The 26,708-nt window shown below is 38.8% G+C and overlaps 1 protein-coding gene across 2 annotated transcripts; it reads right to left on the bottom strand.

Annotated features, from left to right (window-relative positions):
* Positions 1-838: 838 nt before the first annotated feature.
* Positions 839-25,924, bottom strand: socs5b (suppressor of cytokine signaling 5b). Of its 2 annotated transcripts, none has more exons than XM_047154306.2 (2): positions 25,718-25,924; positions 839-6,122 (listed from the first exon to the last, which is right to left on the bottom strand). In XM_047154306.2, exons 1-2 carry the CDS (start codon positions 25,725-25,727, stop codon positions 4,432-4,434), a joined length of 1,701 nt encoding a protein of 566 aa, XP_047010262.1. In that variant the 5' UTR covers positions 25,728-25,924; the 3' UTR covers positions 839-4,431. The 2 variants fall into 2 exon arrangements, with proteins under 2 accessions (XP_047010262.1, XP_017319457.1); XM_017463968.3 differs by lacking the exon at positions 25,718-25,924 and adding an exon at positions 23,682-24,505.
* Positions 25,925-26,708: the final 784 nt, after the last annotated feature.

The following is a 26,708-nucleotide window of genomic DNA, read 5'->3' on the forward strand; positions in this document are numbered from 1 at the left end:
AACCTAGCAATGAATCCATATCTTTTAAAAGAGGGGAAAAAGACAGATACTCATAAAAGAGATTCAATAAATGGGTCTCATTTCACTGCATGGAATACACTTGATGATTTTATTGGTAATATTAAGACAATGAAGCATTCGCGAAGCACCAATAATGACAACTACAAGCATTGTATTCATTGGCTTTTAAAAACTGAAGTTATGCAAAAGACATAAGCATGAAAGTAGAAAGCAAATAAGGTCAGGGAGTAAACACAGACACTTCATCATTGAAACAATCCAATTTTATCCAGCTCATAGATAGAAAAAAAGAACAAAAGAAAAGGAGGCATATAATTAGAGTTAGTCTATATTTGTCTGATGAGAGCTCCTCCAGCCTGTGTCTTTTGATACGGACACTGTGATTGGTCAAGACATATAAAGCATTCTGGGATGCACAATGACAGCCATTAGTGCCCATCATTGTCAAGCCCTGTCAGCATGCCCTGTCGCCTGCACTCATACAGCAACGAATGTGCATGTAGAGCATTAAAGTGACACTATAGCGAACCACGGTTACATCACACTCATTGCATATTAGGGAGAAGAGTTATGTAAACATAATTATCTTGTTAATGTGTTTGCATAAAAGTATTACACAACTCTCTTGACACTAATTCTAAAAGTACAAATACAAAGTCTGTAAGGTCAGAGCTTAGCACATATACATACATACATACATACATACATACATACATACACACACACACACACACACATATATATACATACATACATACACACACACACACACACATATATATATATATATATATATATATATATATATATATATATATATATATATATATATATATATATATATAAATTTTCTTCACACTTACATACATACACACACACAAACACATACATATATAAAGCCAAGCTAAAGTTAATCTAAGATCAAAGGTTAGGGTTGGCTGAGACTTTCTAGAGTCCATGTTCCTCCTCTACGTAGTACTGAAGGCTCATAGTCAATCCTAAAAGTTATTCTTCTTGATAAATCTTTAAATCTCATACCAACGAAAACATCTAGGCCTCACTTTATAGGGCAAAATAGAACATTATATAGGCATGTTTGTGAAGAAAGCAGAGAGCCGACGTCCCTTATTTTTCTGTAATCATGGCACAGAGCCTGCTTTACAGTTCATATGGGCAACATGTGGCACTGCTATGTCTGACACATGCAACTTTCCCATAGGGAACAATGTTTGAACAGTTTCCCCAGTACAGAGAAGCTGCTTTCAGATTATACGAGTCATTCCATACAGAAAACCCCACAGTTTTAGATCATAATTTTGAGGCACACTTTAAAAGTGACTTTAAAAAAAAAAAAAAAAACTTGTCACCTCGGCTCATCATCTTAGACTATTTCAAAATCAGCTAACAATGCCTGAAGACAAGGAGTGACCCAAATATCCAATGGCCACTGGCCATTAAACATACTGTTTCAACCCTTAACCAAATAATGGCTAATTGAGGTTTTAAACTCCACCCTGCTGCCGACAGCAAGACAACAGGGTGCTCAAAATGTTTCAATGGAGCCCTGTGTTAGCCTCTTGCTAATGCTAACTTTAGCATAGCGCCCAAACAGTGTGGAAGCCAGGCAGACTACACAAACAACAGCATTTCTGCTTTCAGCTCAACATATCCGAAAAAGACGGTGATGCTGAGGATGTGGTTGGACTGGGGAGGAAGGGAAAAAAAAAGTCCCTCTACTCTATATTTTCATAGAGCCCATCAAGAAACACAGACTGGTCCTTTTAGCAGGTGGTAAATTTAGAGGCTAGGTTAGTAAATTTAGTCTGTGATTAGTGCCTGTAGGGCAGGGCAGGGTGCAACGCTGCCAGGAGAGGCTCATTTGCTGAGTGGTAGCACAGAAAGACCCATGTGTCTGTATGACCAGGCCACATCGTTCTAAAGTACAAAACCTGAGTGTGAAAGCAGGAGACGGAAGGAATAAGGCACAGGTTGTCATTAAGAATTTAGGGAGTGACTTGCAATAAATCAACACCTTATTAAATTACAGTCCTCCTAATTTTCAACACACACAACACAAACAGATTTTTTTTGTGTGTGTGTGGAGTCACTGAGGTCAGTCATTGAAAGTGTAAATAGGGAAGATATAAAGGCCTCAAATCCCGTTTTTTTTTTTTTATCCATAAATCAGGTTCCTGCAGACACTTCCAAATGCAATAAAAGCATATTACTTACAACAAATTTAATCAGTTTGGAAACGTTGCAATGGTTAAAATATTAGCGAGACATGTTGGAAACCTCTCAAATACAGCCAGGTAAAGCTCACAAACACAACTTTGGTCGATGATCCTCAAAAACACAAACACTAACCAATCACTTCTATTGTAGCACAGTATTATGCATAAGATAAACTCCGAATTGACCTGAGCAGCTTTCCATATTAATATACTACCTAACTCTTATAACACTAAACTGAAGACTTGACTTTAGGTTGGCCTATATTTGTCCTGTATCAAAAATATTCGTTAAACTTTCCAACTATTTAATCTAAGGATGCTTTCACGTAACGCAGCATTTAGTCTGTTTCAATCGAGCACTAGTGTATTGTCCCCCTCTGTAAGGTTCACTTAGGCAGTGAGAGTGAGACCACAGCAATCACACTCAGGTATGGACCAGAACAACCTGTCTGACACCGTCCGAGTTAGGCGGTCTCAGTCTGTTTCCAATGAACTCTAGTTCGTTTTGACTGCAGTGAGAAACCCTGAATGGACCTGACTGCAGGAAGAAAACCAAACATGCTGTGTATTATGGGTTGCGGGTAACATTTTGTTTTTGCAGATGCAAGCTGCTAATGCTGGATGTGACAGACAAAATGTTATTTGTATAATTAGCTAACTGTTTATTTAACTCCGTCTCAGTGTTCTCCATGCTCAAGTGAATTTTGTGATTCGTACATGCACTTGTGTATTTCTGACCAATGAATGAATGAGTTTTACAAGTAACTTTTCAGACATACACGCCCCTCAGCCAAAGTGTTTTTGCTTTTGGGGTCAGTTCACTTATGTGCATTGTGAAACGAACCAAATATATCAAATTCACGCTAATTTGGACTCAGCAAACAGACTATTAGTTGTGAAAGCGCCCTTAGGCTATATGATTAAAAGAGTTAGCTAAGCCATAACTTGTTACAGTGTTACATGAATATCACTCTTTAGTGCACACAAAAATATGACAGGAAGCATACTGAAGTAATATGCTCCACAATGGGTAAAAGTGCAATGTAAGTGGAACTAACCACAATTGATAAGAAAAAACAGGCCATTAATACTAATAACAAAGTGTACAAATGGCATCTTTATATGCTGTGTCTACAGTGAAGACAGTCATAGTGAGGTGAAGGTACAAGCCTCAAATATAACTTATTTCTTCCCCATAAAACCACAGGCAAATTTAACAATTTAAAAAAGGACTAACTAGACAACGTAGATCAGTGTGAAACACAGACCACCAGTATACAGTTTGGGAGTAGACAGTGACAGACTCTTATGAACTCATGTAGGGTTGAAGTAATAACACTCATGATCTGATACTGCACATGTCTAAATTGAACATGCTCAAAAGGTGCCTGTTTGCCCCTTACTCACAAAAAGAAACACAGCAATGGGCTATTTTAAATGGTGACTGTGATGAGAGTTGACAATGCAGCCTCTGCCTTAAAGCACATCACACATATCTGTGTATTTCGAAGTCCTCTCTGTGTAGCTGGTGGATAACAGGAAATATTTCTTACTGGTAATTTCCTTCTCTTTGTGCGGTACTTTTGTGCTAGGCATTAAAAAGATAAGCCCAGTGTTAAAAGTTGCTGACCAGTGTTAACTCTGTCTCATAAAACCTGACTGTCTATAAGGTATAGTTAATACCTTATGGTTTTGTTGCTGGTAAATTAACCATGATTAATGTAATGAATCTTGTTCTGTACGTCTAAATATTAGTTTTAAGGAATGTAACTTTATGACTTAGCACGCTAAAAGAAAAAAAAAAAAAAGAGCATTTATATAGGTTGTTTTTCCATTTTAATAGTAAATGTCCTGGGACCATTATAAGGTAAAATGGGAGAGAGAATGTAGTGGTATACAGACATTTTTGCAGGCAGGCTGAAGCATATCCGTTAGCCATCATTAAAGAAACTGAGCAGTGAGGAATAAACCATTTCAATCCAGTCCTGATCAGCAAATAAACATGTTTGTCAGATAGCACATACTGATTTATTACCAACCACATATTCCAAGTATTTACTATAAAAAAAATGTACATATGCCATATGCCTCAAGCTTGGTGTTGATCTGATCCAACACTATTGGCAGAATCTCTTGCCTTCAATGATCATGCCTATATCAGCCTTAGAGCCAGGGCTCATTTGACCTTGAAAGGTGGTTCTCTTTCTAGCCAGCGAACACGCACTTTCTGTTTATAGTGATACTCCTTGAGGAAATCCTGCATAGCTGGTGGCAGTGGCAGGGCACCAATGCCATCATAGGTGGTCTGACTGCAGATGGCAGAACGCGCCAGATGCTGCAGGCTGAAAGGAAAGGTCCTGTGTAGGGGGACTGTGAGCAATGGCTCAAAAAACATACAGGAGCTTGGGTCTTTGTAATGCTCCAACAAACCTGTGACTGTTGAAGAGTGGAAGACACAGGGGTCATGTGCATCAAAGCTAAAATTGTGGTTCCACTGTTCAATGCGTGCGTGCAAAGAACGGTTGTATCTGCGGAAACTGACAGAAAATAAATAGTCCTCCTGGGCAGAGTCACGTAGTAGAAAGGTGCCCTCTGGTCGGCCATCCAACAGTGCCTCTGCCTGATAGCGATCCATTACTCCCCAGTAGCAAGGAAGTGCTGTGATGGCCAGTAGATCAGGCACCAAGCAATGGATAAAGTCAATCTGTGTGTGAACCTTCCAGGGTCCTTGCTGTCTGGAGGAATGCCCATCTCCAGAAGCATGTCTCTGCTTAGGCCTCCGTGCCTGTAAACACAGAGTGGTTGAGTCCTCCTCAGAATCACAGTCAACAGGCTGGGATGGCATTGCCATGCTCGCCCCAACTTGGGCCATTATCCCGGACAAACCCACTGTTCCAGCCCCCGAATTTTTGACCTCCCCATGTCCTTCTCCAGAACAGGGGGCCATCTTTGGTCCCAGTTTATAAAGTGTAGCTCTCTGTGATGTGGCCTCCAGTGTGTGAATCCGTGCATTTGGAGGAGGGTCAACACCTTCCTCTATACTTAATCTACGTCGTTCACGGAGTCTCTCCTCCTCATCCTCTGGGGAGGGACGTGTTGAGTCAAAAGCGTCCAGCATTGCAGTGGAGGAATGTGGGCTGACTGGTGCTGTGTGCTGTTTGATGAGATGCCACTTGTTGGCCAGATCGGAGCCCGGGGGAAATGGGCAAGTTTCCAGCATCAGCTCTGTTATGTGGATCTTGCGCTTGGAGGAAATCTGGCTCTTGGTCGACCGAAGGCGGCGGGGTGATGGCAGGGGCAAGCATAAGCCTACAGTGTCCTTCAGCCGCTGCCGGACAGAGCGAGCGCTTAAGCTCCGCCCACTGCCCCCTCCTCCAGAATCACCCACTTCTTGGATGGAGCTGGACCCATAGCAACGTTCCCGCCTGCTCGAGCCGCCTCTCGATCGTCCTGTCCGCCTGTCTCCCTCCAGGGAGCTCTGTGTCTTAGTGGAGCAAGAGTGTTTCTTCTTACCTCCCCAAGGAGCATGCCGGGAATAAGAATCTCTACGTACAAGTGGGACCCTTCGTGTATCCTCACTTTCTTTGTCAATTGTGATCTCAACAAATTGGGGACTATCTGACACGCAGTTGTGGCCTCTATGTCCCCCGCCTCCTAAAGTAACCTGTGAAGGAGCAGGGCCCTGATCATCCTCACCTGTGTGTACTCCATGAGAAGGTGTACCTATGTCCACCACACAGTGGACGCGATCCATGTCCATATTCCATACACTTGCTTCTGAGTCACTAGTGTTAAAGAAGGTTTGACATCTGCTTCTAAGGTTGCTCCACATCCTTTCCACTTTTTCCATAGATTGGAGATGAGGCCCTATTGGGTAAATAGAAAAGAAAAATTAGTCACTATAAAAACTATGAACTTAAAAAGGTCTCTCTTCTGACTGCGCAAACATGTAAGTAAGCCTTGAGGGTTAAAAAGTGTGAAGTGATATAGAGAGTGTTAAAATAACTGCAAAGACATTTAGGCACTTAACAGCAAACAGAATGTGTCAGCATGGAATTTCTGGCTTTATAGTAAATTGCACATTCAGTGTGGTGATGTACAAGTAGCTGGACAAGGGGGCATGTGAAGCATGTTAGGCATGACAAGCTAGATGAAGACAGGGCGCATAGCATGTGTGTGTACTGTGCACATGCATTAAAAAAAAATGTGATGAGGATAGCGTTGCCAGGCAGATATGCAGAGATGCAAGGCCATGGCTATAAATGAACCCAAACATCTACTCCCAGCTGATCTGCTGGTATGCAATGCATTACTGAGCCAGTCTAGACCTGACTAAGAACTTTCCCGGTCATAAAAGCAGATGCATGCTAGGAAGAAATACTAACGAATGGGAAGAACGGGTAAAGATGAAGAGAAGAAAGTCACATGAGAGTAAGAGTTGTAGACTCTTCCCCTGTCTACAGCTTGCCTTGTTTGAACAACAGTGGTCATGGTATGCAAAATTAGGCAGCACTCTAGCCACATCTTTACTCTGTCTAGTTCTCCATTTAAAAAAATACCTGAAGAGCAAGTTTTCAAAAAACGTGTCTAAGTCAAAGGGTTGAGGTGTTGTAACCAGCATTAAAGCTTAGTTTATTGATTTATCATCAACCTTTCTTTAAGAAGATACTAAACCTTCTGAAGAAAAAAAAAATGAAGACTTCACTAGAGATCCCTTAATAAACCGGGTTGATTATTAGAATTAATAGATTTCGTATTTCACGTTATCTAATTTTTCTCTACTAAATTGAATTTGAACTAACGTATGTCTGTTAGTTTTACCCAAGCTTCAATCAACCGATGTCTGAAGAAATTGCGTTTGTTTCTAAAGAAATCAAGTGTGTTTCTCATATTGCTGCTGTCATCCTCAAGAATACCCATGGGCATGTAAAGCTTGACTGAGGAGCTAGACTAAATGCTACGGTCTCAATACTGAATGATAAGCTCTAACTACACGTTACACATTTAAAGTTCATAATAAAAGTACGTGTGTGAACAGAGAACAAAGACGGCCAAGACTGTTCCATTCTGCAGAATATTAAATTAAGAATTATATGTCCATACACGTAACACTTATATATGCACACCTTAATAACAGCTGTATGAACCTTCATAACACAAGGGTTCCACTACACCAAGTGTCTTAGTAACTATTGCGCCTTAGCAGAACTAGTGGCGACGGATAGTACAGCACCGACAATGAGCCACCAAACAGTGCAGACCACATTTGACTGACACCTGAAGTCGAACAATAACAGTCTGAAAACTAAAGAACTCACGACCAAAGTGAAGGGGTTTTAGCGCCAGATAACCAGCCATGCTCGCTTGTTGAGGATGTGGGATTCTGTTGCTTGATATCTCAACTGGAGCTATGCTATGTGCTTCCACATTGGAAACACTTTTTAGACGCTGCCCTTCCTCAGTTCTACCAAGCAGTTTACGCCCACGTAGACCACATTCAGAAAAATAACATTACATAATTAGGCTTTACAAGCAATCATATTTATATCATGTTAAGCTTAACAGCTCAGTGGATTGATCTGTTGATACAGTAAGACCTGAATCAGTTGCATGTGCTTCTGGTACTTTGGTATTTTATGTTGTTTTTAAAAAAAAATTATTCAGGGATATCATGTTTATTACCTCAAATGTGAGATTGCAGCTTACAGTAAAAAATAAAATAAAAACAACAACGTTTGGTCATAAAAGCTTTAAATTAATTCGTTCCGGTAATTGTTTTAATTTTCAATACACCAATTTAACCATGTTTGTTGTCTTTGCCTGAGTAGATTGTAGTATTAGTAGAAGTGTTGCATGCCAGTCCCTTTAATAACAAAAGATTAGAAGACGTGACCCCAGCCTCACAGAATGCCGATCTGTCCATCTCTACATCAAACCATACAATGCGCAGTCATGCCCTGTGGACTGTGGCGCTGTCATCCTGAACGAGGGAGTTCCCAACAGAATAGAAATGGTTCAACATAAAGGTGATCTTTCAGCAAACCTTTGCAGTTTCCCCTCAAACCTTCCCTCAAAATGGACAAGCAGACCCAAATCATGACAACAAAATGCCACCTACAGCAGATCAGCCACCAGTTTTTTACTGAAACTGTTACCTGTCTGCACCATGTCTCCAACTAATCATACCAGCGTTGACAAAATAAGGCACATTATTCTGCAGAACTGTTTTAATAGCGGTGTAGGTGGTGTAGTTGCCTCAGCGCTCCAGGGTCTGTGTATGTTCTCCCTGAGTCTTTGTGGGTTTCCTCATCCCATCCAGGATCACATTCAGGGTGTATTCCCACCTCATGCTCGGTGATATGCTCCGCATCCACCAGTATGAAATATTTCAATGGTTTAAGCTAGCAAAAAGGGAGAAATGCTGTACTCAGGAAAAAGGACACTTGGCTACAACTGGACTTGCTGTGCACGACAATTCACATAAACAACTGGAAAAAGTTTTAATCTGATGTTTCACACACACACGAGGCACATGATGTGCGTTTATTTCTCATTTATTTCACCCTTTCCTTCAGTCTTCTGTGTTCAAAACACATGCCTAACGAGCCAGAGTATCAGATGCATCTTAGGAAACTATGCTTTTCCATGCGAGTTAGCAGTTTTTTCCCCCCTTGACTTTACTAATCATGGTTACAAAAACAAAGTACAGCTTTGGTTTCCAGAAGGGAAGGGCTTAGTGAGTGATCGTTGCATACTCTCACACACTGCTGTAAGGATTAGAGAGGAAGGTGCAAATTATGTCATAGTATCTCAAAGCCATATGTCCCAGACACAAAAACAGTAACATGATATTTCTCTAGGAAAGAACAAGTGACCTTAGAGAGTGATACGAGTTCAGGGACATGACATCACCCGTGTAGATGTAAACTTGTCCCAGTGCATCCTTTTTCTGGTTATCTGAGTTTCATTACTGCACAAACACTTTGCTAAACTTTAAATTCACAGCTTACAGAAAGTGCAACTGTGTAATATCACTAGATTTCAATGAGGCTTTTGCTTCACTTACACAGACTGTTACTCGAGTAACTGTTACTCAAAAACTGTTACGCAAAGTGATTTAGAAACATGCCCAGCAAAAATTTAATTGTTATTATGGATCCCAGCAATTAGTGTCCTTTCATTAGTATTTTTTTTAATGTACTAAGTAAATGTGTTCAGACAAGTGCGAGGACCTCCCTCAACCTGATCTGCCACACTCATATTCCAGCACACTGATCTTTATTGTGTTTTATTTTCTGAGCTATGATCACAAATAAAAGGTAGCATACCCTTATCTGTACTTTTTGTGTTTCTCTTGGAGACATAAAATGGGCTTCATACTAGGGCTGCAAATAAAGATTTTTTTCATAATCGATTAATCTGACGATGATTTTTTCCATTAATCGATAATCGGCTTTAAAAAACCCATTTCAATGCCGTTTTTTCATTTATTTAAAATAAAATCCACAAACTGATTATTGAAAATATAAATTTAAGACATATATATATATATATATATATAATATATAATATATTATATATATATATATATATATATATATATATATATATATATATATATATATATATACATACACACACACACACACATATTCATGGAATTTAATATAAAATGATCCCATGCCTTAGAGCAGGGGTTCCCAAACATTTCCAGGGCAAGGCCCAAATGGCATTAACATTTGACCGAGGCCCCGCTTTTGCAAGATGTCTTTAAAACACATTAAAAATACAGACTTCTGAATATATAACCCCTTTTTTAATTAATAATTACATCTTACAGCTTTACATTACATTAGGAATTGATTGTGTGTGTGTGGTGGTCTGAGAGTGAGAATGAATTTTTCACACCAAATTGTTGAGGCCCCTCGGGTGCTCCCCCATGGCCCCCATTTTGAAAAAAACCGCCTTAGAGGACTTGGAGGTCGCACACTTTTTGTCCAATGTCACTTGACGATTACGCCCCTGTCTGACGGTGACACTAAAGGTTATGTTGGGTATAAAAGGTAACGCTGACAAACAGTAAACAAGAAATGTATTTTCCTTGACTCTGTGTATTCTGCTAAAGACAGCAGCGTTGTATTATGTATGTTTGACGTCATTCGCCATCGACTAGGAAGCAGCTTATACTTCCTGTTAGTAAAAAACCGCTAGTCTTCCTTTTGAGATGATATTACCTTTCTAAAATTCATACACTAGACGGTAGTGCAGAGTGCATAGTCTAAGTGTCTAGTACTTCATTTGGGACACAACTTTAGTATTTACTCTCCGATGCATGTTTTTGGAATATAAGTAACACAATGAGTAAACGCACCCCGTGCCGCGTGCAGACCGACTAATCGATAAATGAGATTAGTTGACAATGCTATTATTTTTAATAACATTTTTAATATACAAACAATTTGGATATTACAGACAATATATTCATAGATACGTACAATCTGAGGACATGTGTAAAATTTGCTTCAACTGGGCCTCTGGGCAGCACAATAACACCCTTGTCAACGTTGTCAACTCAATTAAATGAAAATACATCTGAGCGAGTTTTAAAATAAAGATTCATTACTGGTGTTTTTCTAGATGATACATACAATCAAAATTTTTATCTAGGGCTGTGACAGTGGCCATGACTAACCGCAGTGTTAGCTTGCCATCATGGTGGTGGAGTGTCACACCACACACCACGTTAATGTTTCTGCTTGAGTGGTGACAAGTACAAACTACAATCTTTTGTATACAAGTGTAATAATAATAATAATATCAGTAATAATAATAAAAAATTATTATTATTATTAATAATAATAATAATAATAACAATAGATGCTATATTCATTTGTATTCATAGCCTACCATATAGCAGGAGATTTTATATTAATACACAAATTACATAATCATAATCGAACCTTATATGGTGTTGTCTGTTAGTTTGGCACAGGTCTGTTTGAGCGGCAAAATCCAATCATTCAAATGTCGGCGATCTGGGAACATTTTGGATTTGTGCCTAACGAGAGAGGTGAAACAATAAATTTGGATGGAGCCATATTTTGGCTTTGTGTGGGAAAAAAAAAAGTGTTAAACGGGCGAACGCTACAAATCTCAGGAGCCATCTCCAGGCATGTCACCAAGCATGTAAAGTTGTTACTGCAAAGTAAAGTTTTTCTATTTTATTTATTTTTTACATTTTTAACATATTATTTAGGTTACAGTCCTATTAATATTTTTTCAAAGTTTTATAGGCTGTATTGAGTTGTTTCACTGACAGAAGTGCTAAAATAAACACACACATTTTGTTACGAAACAGATGTCTGAGCCTCATTACATTTTTTTATATTTAGATTTTTATTTAATTTAAGCCTACAAAATTATATATTATTATTATTATTATTATTATTATTATTATGTCATATATATATATATATATATATATATATATATATATATATATATATATATATATATATATATACAGTGAGGGAAAAAAGTATTTGATCCCCTGCTGATTTTGTACGTTTCCCCACTGACAAAGAAATGATCAGTCTATAATTTTAATGGTAGTTGTATTTGAACAGTGAGAGACAGAATAACAACAAAAAAAATCCAGAAAAACGCATGTCAAAAATGTTATAAATTTATTTGCATTTTAATGAGGGAAAAAAGTATTTGACCCCCTCTCAATCAGAAAGATTTCTGGCTCCCAGGTGTCTTTTATACAGGTAACGAGCTGAGATTAGGAGCACACTCTTAAAGGGAGTGCTCCTAATATCAGCTTGTTACCTGTATAAAAGACACCTGTCCACAGAAGCAATCAATCAATCAGATTCCAAACTCTCCACCATGGCCAAGACCAAAGAGCTCTCCAAGGATGTCAGGGACAAGACTGTAGACCTACACAAGTCTGGAATGGGCTACAAGACCATTGCCAAGCAGCTTGGTGAGAAGGTGACAACAGTTGGTGCGATTATTCGCAAATGGAAGAAGCACAAAAGAACTGTCAATCTCCCTCGGCCTGGGGCTCCATGCAAGATCTCACCTCGTGGAGTTGCATTGATCATGAGAACAGTGAGGAATCAGCCCAGAACTACACGGGAGGATCTTGTGAATGATCTCAAGGCAGCTGGGACCATAGTCACCAAGAAAACAATTGGTAACACACTACGCCGTGAAGGACTGAAATCCTGCAGCGCGCGCAAGGTCCGCTGCTCAAGAAAGCACATATACATGCCCGTCTGAAGTTTGCCAATGAACATCTGAATGATTCAGAGGACAACTGGGTGAAAGTGTTGAGGTCAGATGAGACCAAAATGGAGCTCTTTGGCATCAACTCAACTCGCCGTGTTTGGAGGAGGAGGAATGCTGCCTATGACCCCTGGAACACCATCCCCACCGTCAAACATGGAGGTGGAAACATTATGCTTTGGGGGTTTTTTTCTGCTAAGGGGACAGGACAACTTCACCGCATCAAAGGGACGATGGACGGGGTTATGTACCGTCAAATCTTGGGTGAAAACCTCCTTCCCTCAGACAGGGCACTGAAAATGGGTCGTGGATGGATATTCCAGCATGACAATGACCCAAAACACACGGCCAAGGCAACAAAGGAGTGGCTCAAGAAGAAGCACATTAAGGTCCTGGAGTGACCTAGGCAGTCTCCAGACCTAAATCCCATAGAAAATCTGTGGAGAGAGCTGAAGGTTCGAGTTGCCAAACGTCAGCCTCGAAACCTTAATGATTTGGAGAAGATCTGCAAAGAGGAGTGGGACAAAATCCCTCCTGAGATGTGTGCAAACCTGGTGGCCAACTACAAGAAACGTCTGACCTCTGTGATTGTCAACAAGGGTTTTTAAACCAAGTACTAAGTCATGTTTTGCAGAGGGGTCAAATACTTATTTCCCTCATTAAAATGCAAATCAATTTATAACATTTTTGACATGCGTTTTTCTGGAGTTTTTTGTTGTTATTCTGTCTCTCTCTGTTCAAATAAATCTACCATTAAAATTATAGACTGATCATTTCTTTGTCAGTGGGCAAACGTACAAAATCAGCAGGGGATCAAATACTTTTTTCCCCCACTGTATATATATATATATATATATATATATATATATATATATATATATATATATATATATTTCAGAGATGCACCGATGATTGGCCAATAAAGGCTACTTTTCCTGCTATTGGCTATCAGCTGATAGTTAAAAAACATCTGATGATCAGAGCTGATTATATCCTGTCACTCAAAAGAGGGTGGGAAAACACATTGATTTCCTGCTGTGTGTAAAGATGATGTCATTTGTGTGGAATGATGATAAAACTGCAGTTTGTAATCTCTGTAATCTCTGCACTGCTAAAATTTTACACCGGACGCTGCAGCAGTGAAGCGGCGTCAAGTCTAATCTTACTAATCTTACATTAATCTTCAGAATTTAGTTCATGTGTTAATGTTATTTAGAGTAATGTGTTTTCAGTTTATGAGACCAGCTACTGTGAAATGGAGAGACTTGTTGAAATGGAGAGGATAAAGTTTTTATTTGCATTTCTAACAGAATTGTGGAATTAATCATTATTCATTTAAAAAAGGTATAAAAAGCAGAACTATCGGTATCAGCCAATATCACTCTGAATAATTGGTCATAGATAGAAAAATTCAGTATCGGTGCATCTCTAATATATATATATATATATATATATATATATATATATATATATATATATATATATATATATATATATATATATATACATACACACACACACACACACACACACATTATATATATATATATATAATTCTTCCGGAAATGAAGGGGTCAGCAAATACGCGCAAGTGTTTTAGTCGGTCCACAAGTGGTAAAGAAGAAGAAGAACGCCTACAACCACACGGGAAAAAGTACAGAAGATTAGCTTAGCTTAACAAGTTTATCTCCGCCCCGACTCGTTCAGAGGCAGAGAGAAGAAAGCTTGTTGAGAGGAAAGGTAGCATCAGTTGCCGGTGTGCAACTGATGCTACCATTCATTTCAGACAGAGCGAGGAAACACCTGGAATTTGGCGAAGCACCTGAAAGAAGGTCCTATATTATGTTTGTTGCCGTCAAACCAGCTAACATTATGCTCCATGTAATGTTTGTGATAACCAGTTATTCGTTAACGACGCTAACGCATTGCAATGTGATAAACTACCTCCTAATGGGCCACGATGCATCGCCATTCGGCCTGTGTCCTGTCAGCTAAATGTAGCCTAATATCACTAATAATTATTCAAATGTTCATGCTTTTAATAAATCTTTTTGGCCTGCCACCATATCAGTGAATTTAAACTAATGCTTGCATTCAGCGTATAAGGGGTGTGTGTGTGTGTGTGTGCGTGCATGCATTTAGGAGTGCACCTTAGCACTTGTTATTAGCATTTAGCACTGTTATATTAGTCATTGTCAGACAGTGTTTGATAACTAAAATATCCCTCTCTCTCTCTCTCTCTTTTTGCCAGTATCAGCCAGAGGAGGATGTCCTCCAGGAGTTTTTAATTTTATTTAAAAAAAATAAACAATTTAAAAATTTTTAAACCACACCGCGGTATCGACTTTGGTATCATGTATCGTGTAGTTTTGGTGGTATCGGTAACGACTACTAGATGTTTGGTATGGTGACATCCCTAATATACGTATTATATATAAGTGTATGTATGTATGTATGTATGTATGTATATATATATATATATATATATATATATATATATATATATATATATATATATATATATATATATATATGTATATGTGTGTATATATATGTATATGTGTGTGTATATATATATATATATATATATATATATATATATATATATATATATATATATATATATATATATACACACACACATATAAATTTCACTTTATTCCCTGACCGCCCCCACCGAGCGGTGGTAAAAACCTGCCACCATCACACAGCCCTACTTTAATCTTTGAGTTACACTGGTATTATTCGACACGTCTGCTGACGGATCAATGGGGGCCGCTAGGTCAGAAATTGTGAACTTGGGACTACGAAACAGGACCAGGTGTCAAACACATGGCCTGTGTGCTGAGAAAAGCCTAGGTTGTAATCAGGCCAAATAAATACCAATACCAAATAAATTTAGAGCGTTTTCAGACCTGTAGTTCTGTGCTTTTTTCTGAAACAGGGATTTAAATTGTTACAATTTTGCGTTTTTTCCTTGGCTCGGTGCACCTTCACAAGGCAACAATTTAAAATGTGTTTATGCAAATGACCCATGAGTAAACGGTCCTCTCAGTGGTGGTCAGCGTACACCTGTTTACGTTCCAGGGTTCCGCTCATAGTGGACATTCATCAAGGTGGATAGGCAGCAGCTCTATGAGATTATTGTGGCTTTATTTTTTAGCTGTAGTTATTGTAAATTATATCTAATTTATACAGTCATGTGAAAAAATAAGTACACCCCATGGAAATGTTTTTTTGGTTGACAATTGATCCTCTTTGAAACAGTGATACACTAACAAATGACACATAAAATTAACACTTTATAGTAATTTTACAGTAGGTAAGTAGGTGGTTTCGGACGCAGCCGTGCTCTCTTTTTTGCGGTCAAACGGTTGAGCACTGCCCTGTGTGTGTGTGTGTCCTGTTGCATAATGCAGCGAAAACTCCCACACGACGTTAATAGTGTGATTAATTTGTGTATGCACTTCGAAAATGCAACTAAAACAGGAATACTCCACACGTCTTAATTCGATTTGTGTTTACTTCAAGTACGACTTTAGTCGGATTAAGGTCATCAATAATCGGTGTTTATTTGGTAGTTTCTTAATCAGAGTATCGCCTTAATCGAGTTAATATTGGATTACTGATGTCCATGTAAACGTACTCACTGACTACAACTGACTAGAAGATGTTGGCCTAAGTAGTATTCTATTGGACTAGGTGTAATAGGGCCTGTTACCTAAAATTAATTTGACACCCCTGGAGTTAAACACTAAGATAAACAAACTGCCTACAGCAGTGTTTTTGGTCTAAGAGGAAACACAGCAATTTTTTTTGTTAGAGCTCTACTCTAACATTTAACCACAAGACTTTTGATTCTCTGGTTTCTTCCCACCTCCCAAACAAACATGCCAGTAGGTGGACTGCACGTTAATGTTCAAATCAGTTTAAGCACCATCTTCCAGTGTTGCTCTTCATTTTATGACTAAGATTTTTTGCTGCATCAAAAATCGTGATTTTGATGTGGCATAGTGTGGGATTTTAGATGCAGACAAAATCCTGACAGTCAAGACACAAACAGAAATGGACTCTTAGTGCTGGAATTTTATCTGGAGATTGAAGAAAAACTGAGCTGTCAAAACTATTCAAGTCAGTCAGCTCGCCTCACTCTCGTCATGTGATAAATTAAATGTGACTCCTGCTGATGTGTGTTGCGACTCATGTTGAATTTAGCAGGCGCGTTCAGTCTTTAATTGTCTCTGATTGTAGCGTCCGTTCTCTAACTGAACTAAATAATTTTATTATAATAAAAAGGCAAAACAGTGGGGGCGGTGCTGCAGTGGGCAACTGATGTAATCGGTGTGCGGCCCAAACACCATGTAACACCGCAGCAAGCCTTATGTGTGTCTATACCAAAAGGGTATACCCGGTCAATGCATTTTCAGAATGGATGGAAATATTACAACAATTAGTTCTACACTAAAGTAAATGTGCAGATCATCTGGTTGAAACATTTGCTATAAAGGCAAGAGTTAGATCTAGTAGGAGACATGGGTTATCATTGTGGGTAACACTGTCTAGGCTACATAATTATCTGCTCTCAGAAATTCAACTCAATTACAGCGGTCATGTTCTGCTGCATGTTCAAAAAGTTGAGAAGTCTTGAAGTGTCAGAGACGTCAAACGTTGGGGGATTTTATAACAGAAACTGACATGTAAAAATGGGGGAACAACCTGAAGATTTCTCACAAATGTACACTTTAATGTGAGCAGAATGTGTGACTGAATGGCAGTTGTGTAAACATATGTGTATGGGCTTAAGGTAATAACAATGATGTTCTTTATGTCCTCATTAGAGAGTCCCATCAACTAACATTTAGTATTGGTTGCAACAAACAATGGTCTTACAGACTGCAACAAAGAAATAAAGGCTTATTACAGTATGTTTAAAAATTTAAATAGTAGTGGACAACAATCTGCTGTGGAAACACTGTAGGGATTAAGAAAGTAATTAAGAAAAAACCAATCACAATACTCAGTCTACAACTGGATGATATTACAGCTGTGTAATATATATATATATATATATATATATATATATATATATATATATATATATATATATATATATATATATATATACACACACACACACACATACATACATACATATATATATATATATATATATATATATATATTACACTCAGACACACACACTCAAGCCTTATTGCAAATCAGGTTTATTGTCAAAATTTACAGACTTTCAGCTGTTCGCAATGAACAAATCAAACAAAATAGTGCGACGCAACGAATGCTTCAAGTGGTTTCCCCAAATTCAACTGAAAATGCAACTTATAATGACTTCTCAAGTCTCCACACACACACACACCCCCACACACTAGACTTGCTGCGATAGCCGGTGTTTCCGGTGTTCGGGCCGCACACCGATTACATCACTTGCCCTCTGAGGCACCGCCCCACCGTCGTTTTGTCTTTTTATAGTAATAACATCATTTAGTTCAGCTACAATTAAAAACTGAACGTATCTGCTCAATTCAGCATGAGCCGAGTGAGTCAGAGACGCAGCACAGATCAGCAGGAGTCATTTCATTTAGCACGATTGAGAGTGAGGTGAGCTGACTGACAACACGATGGTGGAAGATTTGGTTCCAAAAGTTCTATGTTTAACATAAGCGCGTTTGTCATTGTACTGTTTTGTAGTTGTGTTTTTAATAATAATGAACCCACCATTCATGCAGTTGCTGCCCCCGAATTGGCGCTAATTCGAAAGCAAAAGTGAAATGCGCACAGCCGCATTCAAAAGCAAGCGGGAAATATTAATATATTTCCAATATTACAATACTATAACATATATTATATGTGCGTACTTACACACACACACACACACACACACACACACACACACACACACACACACACACACATATATATATATATATATATATACATATACACACATACACAGTACTGTGCAAAAGTTTTATGCACATACAAAGAAATGCTGTAAAGCAAAGATGCCTTCAGAAATAATTGTCCTAATATTAGTCCTAATATTCATAAACACAGTATGTAAGATCATTTCTAATTAGTTAACTAAATAGAAACAATCTAACTACTTGAATACTGAAATAACAAATTTGTGTATTCGTTATACTCCATGTCTAGTTGGTCTGTGACTAAATGTAGTCTTAAAACAGACATTTTAATGCAGAGAGCAGCATGTGGTGTGCATCATTACTGCAACTCTCAGGAGTGGGCGGCTTTTACTGTCATGAGGACAGGAGTGGGAGGTCAGTATGACGTTTGCGGGAGAAAAAGGGAGATAATATAGTTCCAGTAACATTCAGTCCTTTAAAATCTCCATTATACATTTTTGGACACCTACCTTCGAGCTTTGCCGTATGTGCAGCTTTTCATTCCCCAAACGGTTTCATTCCCCTTCCCCAAACGGTTGCCTCAAAGTTTGAAGCACAGAATTGCATAGGATGCACAGAGCCCTGACCTCAACCTCACTTCACGCCTTTGGGATGAACGCCTGACTTCACTAATGCTCTTGTTGCTGAATGAATACAAATCTCCATAGCCACGCTCCAAAAATCCAGAGGAAAGCCTTCCAGAAGAGTGGAGGTTATTATGACAGCAAAGGGGTGACTAAATCTAGAATGGGAAGTTCAACAAGCACATACAGGTGTGATGGTCATGTGTCCACGTACTTTTTTGTCGATATAGTGTATTACGTGCTAATACCGGTAGTGACTGTCTAATAATGATAAACATGAATTTCCACTCTCAAGTTCGTTAATCAAATGAGATTTTCACAATTCTCCGTGGCAGACATTTCACAAAGTTTTAACTGAAGCCAGAGCATGTGCTGTTACAGTTGGTCAACAGTCTGAAATATTCAGCTGACAATTAGTGAAGCTGACATTAAGTAAAGTTGATCTGTGTTTAATACTTCTGTTCATTACATCTCCATATTTCCAGAAAAATATTTCCATATTTTCTTGTTACCATATTGGTAACAAGAAAATCCTAGGTGGCAGAGAGACAGGGAAAAAACAATTAAACAAAACAAAACAAAACCCTAAGGCATGTCAGTGGTCAGGACAGCGCGATGCTAACAGTATAACTGATCAAGCGTAGTGGCTAAACTGATATTTAACTGCAATCTGCAGGCATGTGCACCAGTTAACATGACCAGTTGAATCTGCAATTTGGTCCATGTCAGATTTTACATATCGACCTAATGATAATGTAGAGATGAGCATCAGTACAGTATTAAAATCGGTGTTTACACTTTTATTATTAACATCAAGAAAAAGATCAAAGTAATCAGACAAACCAACATGTACGCTCACACAAAATACTTAATATATATATTTTTTAAAAGCATGAAAATTATGACAGCCTACACACTACAGAAAGCAGAAAGAAAAAATAAATGGCAACACATGGACCAAAAGACTCATTCAGTCAGCCATTTTGTATACGGTTGATTCACTTCAACTTCTCCCACGGAGATCTATTCAGAATATTTTGGTGGCAACTAGGCTAAGTGACCACGTGAACCTGTCAAGCTGCAAGGATTCATCAATCCCTCCAGGAGTGTGTGATCGCAGAAATGAACGCAAAATTCAAGGAAACTCCACAATATGCACAGGAGCTTGCGATTTTTCAAAATTACCGCAGATTTTCCAGAGATTTGGGCCAAGATGCGTCATGTGACGTCATCAAAAACACAAATCCCTCTTCGACTGGCGTGCGTCGAGCATAAGTACAGCTAAAAGATCTCATTTACCAACAAACATCACTGCGAAATACAATTTTGCGCAGTTGCAATTTCACCAATTCAAGTAGTTTTCTGCAAAAATCAAGCATTTTTGGCTGCAACAATTACAAAAAAAACTCTGCAAAATCCTGAACAGACTGTTTAAAAGTATATTGATTCTGGTGTGATTGTGATTTTTCTTTTCTCCCAAACATACACCGAGCACTAAAGCAAAAGTCTGTGTGACTGCCACTTAGCAATTAGCAGTTCCGCAATTTTGTTCCCGACCAAAGAGATCACAGTCCCATTTTCTCCTTTTCTAAAGTAACTGCTAATGTGTCTTTCGTGTACCCTGTTCTTACCTTTCAGTGAATTTATACACTTGATCTCTATTCTTTTATTTCTATTTTATTTCTTTTATTTAACTTCATTTCTTTCTACCGATTTAATTTTCTTGCATCTACTGTATGTACATAGTCTTCGGTAAAGCACTTTGTAAACAATGTTCAAACGTGCTATATAAATAAAGCTTTACTTACTAACTGCAAGGTGAATTTTATTTGTGTTTAGACTGTTTCCTGCTTTAACTTTTATCGCTGTAGCACGGGGTCAAACATCGTACAGGCTACAGCTAAACCATAGACATTGGCAGTTGTGCCACTCACAAATATGTGCACCCCCAAAAGGAGGAACGTTTAACTGCAAATGATACTTGATTACACCACACGTTCCCCTGCACCCCTCTCCTGACATGTAACTGAATATCCTTTCATTACATCTTACAAATATTTAAACAGTAAAGCTAGGCTGAAGGTATATTTCTTTTTCTAATGCAGTCTAATATAGCGTTACTGTCGCCCTTTGTGACTTATGTAAATGTGTCATTTGAGTGGTTATGAGGTCAAAGAGCAAGTCAAGGTCAAGTCTGAGTCAGCATAATGCAAAAAAGATGCTACTAGACTGTTCTTCTTCTTCTACCCCCTGCTGTCCTGCTGGCTTGGACAGGAATACAAATTTACTGCTGATATGTCAAATACCCTGGTATACAGTATCTCCAGTATATTGCCCGAGTCTTATACTGACCGATATACAGTGGGCAAAAAAATAATGCATCAGCATTCAAACCGCTCTTGTTAACTGCAACAATGGATTTGTCACCAACAGCATGGAGAGCGCAGTGAGTCATTTCCGCAGGATGAACAATTACATCAAAAAGCCCACATATGGCAAAAAAAAAAGACCTTGCCATGGATGTAGCTGGAGAAGGCTGCTGTAATGCTGCACTGTATTAAACCCCCCCAAAAATCTCAGCTCGGTACGCCTTCAAACACAGAGTCCTGATGAGTGGCCTGGCTTTTTGACAACATTAGGGGCGTAATCACGTTCTTTTTCCACTGAGGATAAATGAGATGTTTGTGGAAGCCTTTCTCATTTTGGGAGAGTTGCTTGAAGAGGCTGGGTGAGTTCAGTCTGTTTGGTATGTGATACAGAAACAGATCTGAGTTTTTGCACATACATTAAAGCAGAACCTTATCAATGCCGTCTGTAGTGGGAAAAATCATGTTGAAAATAAAATGTTGTACTTACATTTAAAAAAAAAAAAAGAAAAGAAAAGAAAAAAGAAAAGGAAATTTACCTGCATATGCATTTTTTTCCTGATATTTTCTGATTTTTTTTCTTTAACACGAAGCTGAAAACCAGTGACCGGGGCCGAGGAGTAACTCGCTACACGCTTTGCTCTCTGAGCATTCCTCCTTACATTACTGACTGAAAGGTCCCCTTTACAGTTGGGTATACGCTCATTTATGCTCTAAACGGACTGGTCTTGAATCCAGACTGCGGCACATTTCCAAGTGGTTCATGCAACAGTAAAAGAATATCTATGTCACTACATGCTCCAGACTCACATGAATGTAAAATGTAAACTTGGTACAAACAATATCTCCTTTTGTTATAAACATCACGATGTCCCAGAACAACTTTAGCGCCAGTGAATTTCGCTTCTCAAATCACAATGCTGGCGTTTACTGGTATGGTGTGCTTTCCTAGCGCTGACACACACTCTATCCATTAGGGATGGGCGATAACTTATTGTTTGTGATATACCGGTAGAAATTCTCCCCACAATAAGAATTCGTTTTCCCGCGATAATAACGATAAAGCCGAGTTGATGACGTATTTCTGTGTGCGACCCATTCACAGCTCACGTGCAGAGTGAAAACAAGTACGGTGGAAGGCGGATGTGAAGCTGAGGAGGAGTTTATCGCTAAACGAGGAGCTACCTCTACAATCTGGAACTGGTTTGGATACAGAAAATCAGTTTTACTTTTAGATCAATGTTTGTGTTTCTGACACTCTCAAGATCACAAATTATCACTTGTAGCAAAAAACAGTGGTGCATGGTACAATATTTATATCATCACTGATAGTGTTATCGCAATAAATACCAGAAAATATCGTGATATAGTTTTAAATCCATATCGCCCGTCCCTAATATCATGTGATAATTAGGTAATGATCCGGCTTTCACTTCAGGTGTGTTAGAACAGGGGAAAAAAGCACAAAATCATACAGTGCACTGGGTTCCCAAGAGAGGCATGGAGAAATGCTGTGCTAATTAATATTCAAATACAAAACTTGCTATGCAACCACCAACAAACTCATAAAAACTCTAACTGAAAATCATTTGATTTTATTTGCAAGAAAAAAAAAGCAAATAATAAAACTTTAACAAACAACAACAACTAAAAAACCCAGTAGTGATGTTGCAGGACACACAATCATATCTATGTGATTCATCTAAGTGGTCTAACAGTGTTTCTGACAACACAGGAACATATTATGACCGTTTAATACACACATACTGTTCTTAATATGTCTGGACACGAATTTCATAATTATTATTATTAGTCTAAAATCCAGCCTGTGAAGACACAAGTCCTGAGCATGAAGTAGTAAACTCTCTACTCTTAGATGTATATGTGTATCATTCTACACGACCCAACTCTTCAACAACGCCAGCTGGTCTTATCACACTTACATGGAAGGTTTTAGTATTCAAGTTGCGTCAAAGGTGTGCGCCCATGTTCCCAAAATAAAAATAAAACGTTTCTGCGTTGAGAGAGAGAGAGAGAGAGAGAGGGAGAGGATGTGCCCGGGCAGCGAGCAGTAGACTCCCACCGCAAATCTGAGTGACACATCGCTCACATCGCGTTCCGTTACATTCATTCGGAGCGGAGAGTTGTTCGCTAACAGGCTAACGCGGACTAAACTCACCCAAAGCGCCCTCACGCTGAAATGAACGCGCCGCGAAAACACACATTATTTCGACGAAAACTGAAACGACTGCGGTCGCTTACCTCGGACAGCTCGGTCGGTGGGTCTGTAGCCCTCTTTTGTCTGTAAAAAAAAAAAAAAAAAAGAAAGAAAAAAAAGATGGCTATGTAAAGATGTCAGACTCGGAGCTCTTGTGCAGAAGCTTTCCCGAGGCGGTTATAACGCGCGAGATTTCGACTGGGCATTCCCGAGGTCCGTGTTTTTTTCACACGTACACGAGGAAAACCTTTTTTTAAATTGTATATAATTGTGGCGCTCTGCAATGCCCGTTTGATCCAGGGCCAGATTTTTTTGAGCTTTCGTCTCTCGGTGGTGTCTTCCTTCTTTCTTGACAGCCAATATGACGGTCGCTAGGCGAGCATGAGGCGAATAACGTGAGCTCGTAGGCGGGGCCGAGTTCTGGGAAACCAGCGAAGGGGAAACGCGGCTCCAATGGTGCACATGAATGGAGACAGCGGATTGGTCAGAGGCGTAGTGACGGGCGTGAGGATTGGCCAATCAACGTGAAGAAGGCGAAAGCGTCGCCTCGGTTGCTATCCTGAAAACGTGGAGATCCAAGACAATACATGCGTGAATCTTCCTGTTGACACTTTTTTTTTTTTTACTGATTTTTTTTCATTATCTAAGTTTAATTCTTCAATCTAATATCCCTTTGCAATTGTACGTTCATATGTGTAGTGATGGATAAGTGTATACTGATTTACTAATTCTTCTTCTTCTTCGTTTTATTATTATTATTAATATTATTGCGAAATACTTCCATAGCCTTCTGAATGTTGTTAAAAAGTCATGGTTTGTGCTACTGTGTCTTCAACAAATAAAATATTCATCTACATCAGTTCATTTGGCAGTTGTTTGTATCCAAAGCGATTTACAGTTTAGACAGGATACAATCCAAGCACTGAGCTGAGCTTTTGAGGGTTAAATGCCATGCTCATGGTCTGTGCCGTTAAATCAGTTCTGGGATTTGAACTCACAACCTGGTCATTAGCTCAGAATCTGTTAATCTCTTTAAGTTTACAGAAAAAAACTGTCACTAGTTCTTCGTAGTGGCATGATACAATAAGGGATAAGCGAACCCATTGTTAATCAGAAATTAAAATGCAAGGGGTGGACCTTATTCAACCATTGTCTTTAATGTTTGAGAACTGAGAACTTGGAGAAAAGACAAGAAGCTGTTATTTTAAAGTTCATAAAACAAGTATATTTGGAAAGGCCCTGTTTTATAATTAGAGGACAAAAGAGACATTGTCACTGTCTGGAACCTGCTGTCTAATTTTTTGGCAGACACTGAGTGGCTTTCTTTGACAGTAAGTGTGAACATGAACGCTGGCATCTTGGGGTGGGATGAAGTCCGCCTGAGGGCCCTCACACGACCCCCTCGAGTGGCCTGCTCTATTCTTACTGCTCAGTCTGTACACCCACAGGCCCCACACTATCAGCATCTCAATAGCACATTCAAGTTTCTCCCACTGCTGATGTCATTATCTGGAGCTGCGCTGTATACATGGCTCATGTGAGACTATCCGATGTGAGCAGAATATCTTTGACTAATGTCATTGCCAAGCCTTAAGGAAATTACTGTGGTTTGAACAACATCTCTATTCAGTTCCAGCAGAAATCACTCATCTAATTATTGCAGCCTAGACAGAGGAAACATGAGCTTAAAAGACCACAGAGGAAAATTCTAATACTATTAATGCACTGATGTAATTATCAATCCTCTATACTTATATCAGACTATCTTTTAAGGCTTACCTACAGTTTCTTGCTCCACTGTTTAGACGATTTCTTGCAAAATAAAAACATCTCTTGTTCTTTGTTTTTGCTCTAGAGAACTTTCAAGTTGATGATGGTGATACCTGACAGTTTTGTGTCAATAATGAGTTAATATTTTCAACAAAGACTTTCAGGAAAACTGTTCATGCTCCAACAGGATTTATGTTCAGCTGAATAACCAATTCTGTCAATCATGCAGCGACACCTCGAATTAAAGAGGAAAAGCAACAGACAAACACCCTCCAAAGTAGAGACAGAGAATTAGTGCACAATTACTTACCATGAATCATCAGTAGAATGAATCCAGGACCTGAGGGGAACAAGAAGTCACTATTCTTACTTGTTGTAAGAAAAAGCACACTTCAAACATAATGGCTTAGACGGTTTTTGTTTGGCAACGTTGGTCAGCTGAGGTTAAAAAAAAAAAGGTTAAAAAAAAAAGTGATTGAGTGATCTGAACCAAAACAAAATTCACTTGTATTACACACACCACTTAGTGTATCCCCATCAGGCTGATGAAACAAACCGAGGCTTATGTGACATTTTGAAAGCATGTTGCTTTTCAAAAGAGCACATTGCCATCTAGTGGACTTCATAGGACTCTAAAACAGCAATGCGTCTTCTATATACGTGTTTAGCTTATAGAGTAACGACAAGGCTTGTGCACTTTTTACAGTGCATGTAAGACTTAAAAAAAAATTCTGCCAAACCAACATCATTCTCGTGAAGTCTGTTCACTTGGTGATCATCTTGGCAATGTTCCTGGACAGTTATTTTCAATCATACAAGATCAGGATTCTACAGTGTCCTCCACTAATATTGGCACCCTTGGTAAATATGAGCAAAGAAGGCTGTGAAAAATTTAAGTCTGTGTTGTTTAACCTTTTGATCATTTGTTCAAAGAATTCACAAAAATACTCTGCTCTCATGGATATCAAACAATTGCAACCAAAACACAGGTCTATCAAAATGTTTAAAAAAAAATAAAAAAAAAAATAAAAAAATCTTTGTCAAATATAGGTATGCAACAATTATTGGCACCCTTTAAGTCAATACTTTGTGTTACCTCCCTTTGCTAAGATAACAGCTCTGAGTCTTCTCCTATAATGCCTAATGAGGTTGGAGAATACATGGCAAGGGATCTGAGACCATTCCTCCATACAGAATCTCTCCAGATCCTTCAAATTTCGAGGTCCACAGTGGTGGACTCTCATCTTCAGTTCACCACACAGGTTTTCCATGGGTTTCAAGTCAGGGGACTGGGATGGTCA

The sequence above is a fragment of the Ictalurus punctatus genome, chromosome 3, assembly GCF_001660625.3.
Source record: "Ictalurus punctatus breed USDA103 chromosome 3, Coco_2.0, whole genome shotgun sequence".
NCBI lineage: Eukaryota > Metazoa > Chordata > Actinopteri > Siluriformes > Ictaluridae > Ictalurus > Ictalurus punctatus.